The 8709-nt window shown below is 29.7% G+C and overlaps 1 protein-coding gene across 1 annotated transcript; it reads left to right on the forward strand.

Annotated features, from left to right (window-relative positions):
* The first annotated feature begins 636 nt into the window (after positions 1 to 636).
* On the forward strand, positions 637 to 5004 carry LOC108761345 (zinc finger protein 90). Its single transcript, XM_018507816.1, has 2 exons — positions 637 to 691; positions 4681 to 5004. Exon 2 carries the CDS (start codon positions 4698 to 4700, stop codon positions 4932 to 4934), a length of 237 nt encoding a protein of 78 aa, XP_018363318.1. The 5' UTR covers positions 637 to 691; positions 4681 to 4697; the 3' UTR covers positions 4935 to 5004.
* Positions 5005 to 8709: the final 3705 nt, after the last annotated feature.

The raw sequence follows: 8709 nt of genomic DNA on the forward strand, positions 1-8709 counted from the left end.
ATGTCTATAGATGATACATAGACGATATATGTATACAGACGAGATATGTATATGTACATACGAACATGTGTGCGCGCGCGTGCACACACACACACACACACGCACGCACACTTTTTAAAATAAACTATATACATGTATATCCTATTTTAAAAGTCTCATACATATATCGAATTTATTGTTGCCGCTTTTGATGCTGATTGGTCTTCTAATTGCTTTGGTTACTTCGTACTGCGAAAGTACACATTGTTAATATAGGGATCGTATTTTGACAGCTCACAAAATGATAAAAATCATGATTGCGTGATTTATTTGTACATACTTGTGTACATATACATTTGTACACTTGTTCTTTATATAATTATACAATATAAGTATATAATATCAAAAAATAAATAGCACGGGCGTAGTGCATCTGTGCCTGTGTTTTTTTTGTCTATTATAGAACAAAAAGAATACAATAAAGTTAAGATCTGATGCTTTTTTTGTTAATGGCTGTCGCCAATTATTTGTTTCATTAAAAATGATCGACTCGAGTAAATTGGTATTATCTATTGCGATGTGAGTAAAGTGCAAAAGCTAAAAAGGGCATTGAAATTGATCTCATTGTCGACCTTTTTACGGCTTGTTTCAGAATTCAAGAGAGAACATTGCCGCGTTAACTATGACCGGCCATTCACATGTTACAAGTGCGGTAAGCGTTATACGTGGACGGACTCCTTGACGAGGCATCTACGCGAAGGATGCGGCGTATTGCCGAAGCACATTTGCACGATTTGCGGAAGGAAATTCCGGCGCAAGGATTATTTGCTACGCCACGAGAACCATATTCATAAATAGGAAAATTTGTGTTCCTCTACACGAATCCGTTGTTGAAAATAACCAAGCCTATATCTCGAAAAATGCGATTACTACGACCTGAACGATATAAACCGCCCATTATGTCGTATTGTTGATATTATTTGAATATCAGGGAAAGAGAGAGAGAGTATGCGAATTATTAATAAAATCAGATGTAAAAAAATGATTGATTTCTATATTAGATAAAGATTATTTCATATATCGTACATATTTTCCGGATTTTCCGTACTGTATTTTTCGCGTCCCGAAAGAATATTTCTAATTGACCATTTTTCATTGTATTTATTTCAATATTGAAATAGACGAAATGAAAATCAAGACAGTATACAGTTTAATTTGTTAAAAATTATTAAATATGCTATCTTTGAAGAAAATACTGTTATAATATGAATATTGATGATCTGCTTATATAAAAAGAGTGATTTTAAATACATTATGTAGAAAATGTATATTTTGATAAAATAAATTATTCGTATCATTTTTACTGTGTGTATAAAAAAATGTAGCACATCTCTTTTAAAATTTATCATAGTTCAATGAAGCTAATAATATTAGTTCATATCTTGATAATCTCTTTCATAATAATTTTATCTTATTAAGTATATACTTTTTTTAACAGTGTTCAATCTTATAAAAACTTATTCTAACTAAAGATTTTATGAAAATATCTTTTATGGCTGTCTATATACCGAGTGTACAAAATAAAGCGTTACAAATATTTATCTCGAAAACATGGCATTATTGAGAAAAATTGTTCAGACAAAAGTTGTAGGGTTCAAAAAGGTCTATTTACTGATCTCATCAGTTTGACCTTGGATGGCGTCGCCAAGGACCAGATCAAGGTCACATCGATTTTTTTTAATGGAACACCCTATTTTTGTTTCCAGAATCTAACAGCTGTTATCGAGAGCTTTCCAAAATGCTGTAAGAAAATATTTTTTCATTAAGTATTTTTTGAGAGTTATGATGCTTGACAGTTACAGTACCGCCGGTATTAGCATTACCCAAGGTTAGAGATCCTAAAAGTAGAGATCGGTCAATGCCGACTCGATCCGTGATTGGCTCAGCCATATTGTTGTGAAACCGAATGTGAGAGTGAGAGAAGCGAATATGAGAGTAAGAGAAGCGATACCAGATTGCTATCGATCTCATCGAAATTGGCGTTGATGTATTGGCGCGTATTTCCAAGATCACGTAATTTCCGGTTTCGCAACATCATGCCGGGCTTTGGCCGATCTCTACTTTTAGGATCTCTACTACCCAAGGTGTCCGACGGCTGAAATCTCTTGAATGTTGTTCAGGATTATGTCCTGAATATCATTTATCAAGATCAAAGCCAAGAGATTGTACCTCTTATTCTCATTCATTTCTACATAAAAATGAATTTTTAATGCAAAAATGAAAATAAGAGGATAATCTCCAATGGCCTTGATCTTGATAAATGTTATCCAGGACATGATCCTGAACAACATTCAAAAGATTTTAATCATCAGACGCTTTAGATAATACTAATGCCAGTGGTACTGTAACTTTCAAGCATTAAATTTGAAAAATACTCAATAAACAATAACTTTATTGTAGTGTTTTAGAAAGCTCTCGACACCAGCTATTAAATTCTGGAATCAAAAGTAGAGTATTCCATTTTAAAAAATCGACGTGACTTTGACCTGACCTTATAGCGACGCCACCCAAAATCAAATTGATGAGATTAGTAAATAGACCTTTTTGAACCCTACAACTTTTGTCTGAACAACTTTTCTCAATAATACCGTGTTTCCGAGATAAAAATTTGTAACGCTTTATTTTGGACCACCGGTATATACATACAGGGTGTCCCATAAAGACTGAAACAACGCTTAAGGGGAGATTCCTAAGATTATTTTAAGATGATTATTTTAAGAAATTCTAATACCAAAATATCTAGGCTATAAAGTTCTTTGAATTATAAGCATTTACAGTTAACGAATTATAATACCGTTTAAAATTTGCGCATTCGAGTATAGTACAACGCAAAATGCTAAAAATAAAAACTAATTACTGTCTCTTGTAAATATCGATATAAAGATTATGAATGCAAAGATACAGTTACTGATATTTCTAATTATTGATATTTATTATGTGATATTTATTAAAAAGAACATTTTCCCTCGAGAGAGAGACATTTTGATATTAGAATTTTCATCTCAAAATTATATCAAAAATCTCCCCTTAAGCGTTGTTCCGCTTTACAGGACATTCTGTATACACATTTACTATAAAATTAACATTTTGACTGTGACATATACACCATTTATTTAAAATAAAATAAAACTGGACAATCTAATATATATATCAGATAAGAAAGTAATAGAATTTTTATTGAAAAATTAAAACTGTATATAAGCTGTGCAAAAGTTTTTCAGTTTAAAATATCAGCAACAAAGCTTTGGGAAGCTATAATTTATATTAATATGCAATAATTTTTATAAATATAAGTCATATAACTACTAATATATTTAAATAGAAGATCGCGAAACAATGAATGAAAAGGTATAGCTCTTTATCGCCAGTATACGTACAATGGCGTATGGAATTAAATGTGTAATTGTGTCTATCAGCCACGCTTTTTCGTACCTGTGTATAATTTAATATTTTCTGTAAAATGTCCCAGAAGACACATACGTATCACGATAAGAAAGTTTACTTAGAGAAAGTTATTATTCGCGTAAGTATTCTATGTCGCTAATTACAATGTGCAAAAAATGAAACATAAGACATGAAAAGAATCCACAAATTTTACACGGGAAAGTATTTAACAGATAAGATTGAAACGTAGATGGGTGCGATATAATTAAAAAATAATGGAATGAATGTGGAATGTACAGATTAAGTGTGCTCTATATTGAGAAAAGTGGACAAGCAATATTATAATGTAGACTATAACAAATCTGTGCAAACGGTACAAAAGTTATTGTAACATAGACCCTAACAAGTCTATGATATAAGTAATATTATAAAATAGATTTTAACGATAAGTAAGTTGTAAACGTTTATCTTGATAATCGTTTTACAGCTATTAAAAAGACACTGCGACAATGAATTATTATATAAGACAACACATAAAATCGTGTAAAATAATGGAACATTTTCTAAATAGTAGAATTTAAATTTCTTTAGCATTACAGTAAAAAGAATATAATACTGATACATTTTCTGATCTGCATTTTTTAAATAACATTGCTGTTCTCGTAATTTAATAGAAACAATTTTACCAATTTGAGTCTCGTTTACTGTATTTTTTGTCATATATTTATGAAAAAATAAAGACATTCTTAAACTATCTTTTTAAATAAATAAAGTTTTTAAATAAAATTAATTTTTATACAAAAGAACGACAACGTATATATATGAATATTTTAATGGTTTAAGGAGAAATAACAATAATTATGTGGGGAAAACGAACTAAAATGTGATAATATTTAATTACTATCTGCGACACTAAGGGCCGATTGTTCCATCTTTAGATAAACTATGTGGTAATTTAATTATTGGATAAACAAAAGACTAAAACATAAAAGAGTAAGAGAGTAAGACAGTGAGCTGAAGTTTACCGAAAGATGGAACAACCTAGCCTTAGAAAAAAAAAATAACAGATACACTTAAATATCGATGTCTGACGCATTTAATATTTGTATCGCAAATAAATCAGATTAGCGAGATAAACCAATTGATACATTATCTAAAATGAGAAGATACGTATTTTATTTATTCCATATAGACGAATCTGCAGATGCGTCAACAGGTTCACAAACGCATTAACGTGTCGCTTATTGTTTTTTCCAGACTCAACGCAGTACAACATGACGGACTACTACAAGAGACTGGGCAGACACTTTTGTTCGAAATGTGGGAAAGAATACAAATGGATGCAGTCATTGGTCAGACACGAACGGGAAGAATGTGGAAAAGATCCGCAGTACAGTTGTTATATATGCGGTGCAAAAATTAGACATAAGTGGGTGCTGAAGAAGCACATAGTCAACGTTCATGGTGTAGTCATTCCGAACGGCAAGAACATTTGGAACGATCAACAATAATCAAGAAAATCTACATAATACTATCATAATCATATACATAATCAATAGATCTGATTTTTATTCCTGTACTAGACTATACAGAGAAAAAGATTTCTTTGGATGTAATAAACTTTATTGTATTCAAATAAATTTGTTATTTGGAATGGTCCAAACAAACCAATGTTTGAATCAATAAGTGTGATTGTTTGAATTTGAAACAATGTATATTTTTGTCTTAAATACATTATTTGTTTGAACAGATAATATCTATCTTCAGTATTCGCGTGATCAATTGTACGGCACAAAAATAATTGATACATAGCACTGCTCTAATCCTGTTGTTAAACATATAAGCCATTGTTTCCATATTTTCAGTCAAAAAATGTAATCATTATTTTAAGAAAGCAATTATTTGCATGGAATAACCTAACCTCTATGAATATATTTTGCCATTTTCAAATAAACAATTTGTTTCATTGTTCGTATTCATTGTAACCAAATAATATATTATTTAATTGAAAGATATTACTTCGAATAATAATGTTATTTCTTTCAAGCAATAGAGATTTCTCGAATGAAACAACAAATTTTATTCAAACAAATAATATTTCGTACAAGCATATGTTGTTTCAATAAAACAAATTTTAGTCAAATAAATAGGAATACTAAATCCAAAGAAACCTTTTTCTCTGTGTACACTAGAATTTCCTTTCTCGCTTTTATTAAATACCAAACATGTATCTATTTTGCTTTAAGTTCCAAAAGTGTACACTAGTTCAGCTATAATATAGAAAACGGACTTAATAAAATTTTATCGCGCGTATATTTTTGTTTTTCATTAATTTAATTTTTTATTTATAATGTTAATATATAAAGTTAATATTTCAATATTTTTATTTTTATAGTCTAAATATTAATTTTTATATGTAATATATAATATTTTATAGATACAAATTTAATATTTTAGGAAATTTAATATATAATTTTTCAAGCCATTTTTTTCTAACAGATGAAATTTAAGGCAAAGTAATAAAAGTAATCTTACATATTATTATCTGGATTTTCTATTATTTGAATTTATATTATCTATTTAATTTCATTCAATAATATTGAATGAAATCAAATCCAGATAACATAAATGAAAATAAATATATCTACATGAAAGTTTTTCATACATAATACTAGAGTAATATTTTTGATAAAAATAATGTTTAATATAATTGATTTTATGTTAATTTGTATATATTATTTGTATAATTTATATTGTACATATTCTATATAATATATTTTTATTTAGAGAATGAAATATTATTGAAGATAATTTAATTTCAAATATGAATGATTTTTTTATAACATACTTTTCATAACATTTCATTATTACTTAAAATAAAATTGTGTTTGCATTACTATATATTTTTAATAATGAGACGCCAATATTTATAAAGAGAACAACAATTTTTGGTAATTATTTTAATAATAAATGTATCATATTCATTCGTAAGATAATTATCATCACATTTCATTGTAAAATATTTATGTGTAATTTAATTATTGTTCATGGTTAGTTAATCATTCCTTTAGCAGGCCCTATACTTTCTTCGTACGATTTATATAAAATAATTGAAAAGAAAAAAGTGACTGATTATTGAAATAAAAATTGTATATAATACGAATATTTCTTTATCTTCTTCTCCTATACGAATACGAAGAACATATTGCAAGAGTAGAGAATAGATGCTAAAAACAAAAATATGTGAAGATTGTCGACTGTACTAATTTCCTATATTCCTTCTGAAATTTTTTAATTTCCATCGAAAGACTCAAAATTGCGAATCTGTACATTTCGATTTTAAAATTGTGCTTAGAAAAGAATCTTTGAAGAAACTCAATTTACATGAATTATACTGATAAAATCTAAACCAGGTGACAAACCTAAGGAACTATTATTCTCTTTTGAGAAAATAAAAAAGAGCGCGTTAATAAATTGCCACGGCACGATGAAGACTTAAGAAAGAATATAGATCTGACTGTGAGATTGCAACAGCTAAGAGCACACGCTAACATCGTGCTTTCTTTTCAGGTAATGACGATGGATCCTATAGACTTCAAAATTATCATAGGCGGTACCGCGGCAAATACACCTGTGATGCATGCGGTAAGGAGTACACATGGAAACCGTCTCTGACGAGGCACAAACGCGAGGACTGCGGTAAGAAGCAGTACTACCCATGTCCAGTATGCAATGCAACGCTCCGGCGTAGCCGTCAGCTCAAACTACACTTGATTCACGTTCACAACTGGAACAAACCTGAATACATAATGCAATAATAAAGTAAGATAAAAATGACGTTGTATTATTTTTTTCATCCAATAGCAGCTTTAGGACGACTTGAACGATGCTCTCGCATAAGAGATGTCCAAACAAGATTTTCTCACGCCTAGTGTTTGCTTATGTAACTGAAAAATGCTGTGTGGAAAAGTACCATTTTATTTAATTTTATTATTATACTCTCTCTCTCTCTCTCTCTCTCTCTCTCTCTCCCCCCCCCCCCCTCTCCTTAGTCTTCCGAAAATTTACTCTCAGATAGACGCTAAACTGCAGAATAAATAAAAAAAGTCACTTTTTTATGACGTTAAACAAGTCTGGAATTAATAAGACTCGACGTTACCAGATATAAGAATTTTCTGCCATCATCTTGAATCACAACTAGATCATTTACACAATATATTTTTCTTTTTTTGTGTTTTGTTTAGGAAATGTAAATTGCATAGCGTTACTATACAAGGAAAGTATATAGTTTGTTGTTCTTCAAACTGAATCCCGAAATCAAGTCAACATACACGAATGAGTATTTTGTTTGCTTGGACTCAACTCGACTTAAGGTGATGCTGGCGTCGTCTGTTTTACAAAAATGTCATTTTTGTTACATGAGATATACTTAGTAGATATACTTATAAGTTTCGTAGATTTAAAATTCCTTCTTCACGATTAAAATGTACATGCTTTATAGCGCCAGTCTATTTTGTGCTAAAGACAGGAAAGAAATAACGCGAAATTACAGATTTTCATATCGATTTTTATACTTCAAGATGATGATTAAAGCTGTCAATTTATCGAAACATTTACTCGTAGAAAGGTTGTGCAGGTCACATGCGTGAAATAAAAGCAGACCAGATGTAAAAAAAATAAGTGAGTAATGGTAAATCGTTAAAAATAAGTTTGAAGGTCTACTTAAAAGATTCTCTTTTTGTATAAATTGTGTATTTATGTGCGTGCGGTATTAATACAGTTATGTAATGTTATATATTATGTAATGTTAACGATGTGTCGATGTTTTATAAATCATATGTGTGTAAATCACATTTAATCAGCTATTAGAATTTGACTATTACGCCAGGCGCCAGCATGTGCCCTTAATAATCATTTACATTTATTTTAAAAGTAATGCGTGTATTGGAATAATAAATATTTTATGTTCTATAGGAAGATTGTGTAGAATATGAGATTTTCCTTTGCATCTTATAAACAACATCTGTTATTTTTGTTTTCAATGTGAATATAATTAAGGTCGATAATATGATGGCAGAGAATGTAGATAGCGCAGAAGTGAAATACACGCTGTTTATAAACTCTTTTGCTAGAAAAATAAAGACTGCGAAACTATATTCTGATTTCAAATTTGTCTTTAAAAAACCAATTGATTAACGGTGGCAGATGACAAACTTAATCGAATAATTTCATTTTGTCAAAGAAATAAAGAAGCTTTCTAATGAACTTGAACGCGACTGAGAAAAA

Source organism: Trachymyrmex cornetzi, unplaced genomic scaffold (genome assembly GCF_001594075.2).
Source record: "Trachymyrmex cornetzi isolate Tcor2-1 unplaced genomic scaffold, Tcor1.1 scaffold248, whole genome shotgun sequence".
Taxonomy (NCBI): domain Eukaryota; kingdom Metazoa; phylum Arthropoda; class Insecta; order Hymenoptera; family Formicidae; genus Trachymyrmex; species Trachymyrmex cornetzi.

Bases quoted from the DNA above. Each gene is read 5' to 3' on its own strand.
- LOC108761345 (XM_018507816.1), top strand. From the start codon at position 4,698: ATGACGGACTACTACAAGAGACTGGGCAGACACTTTTGTTCGAAATGT.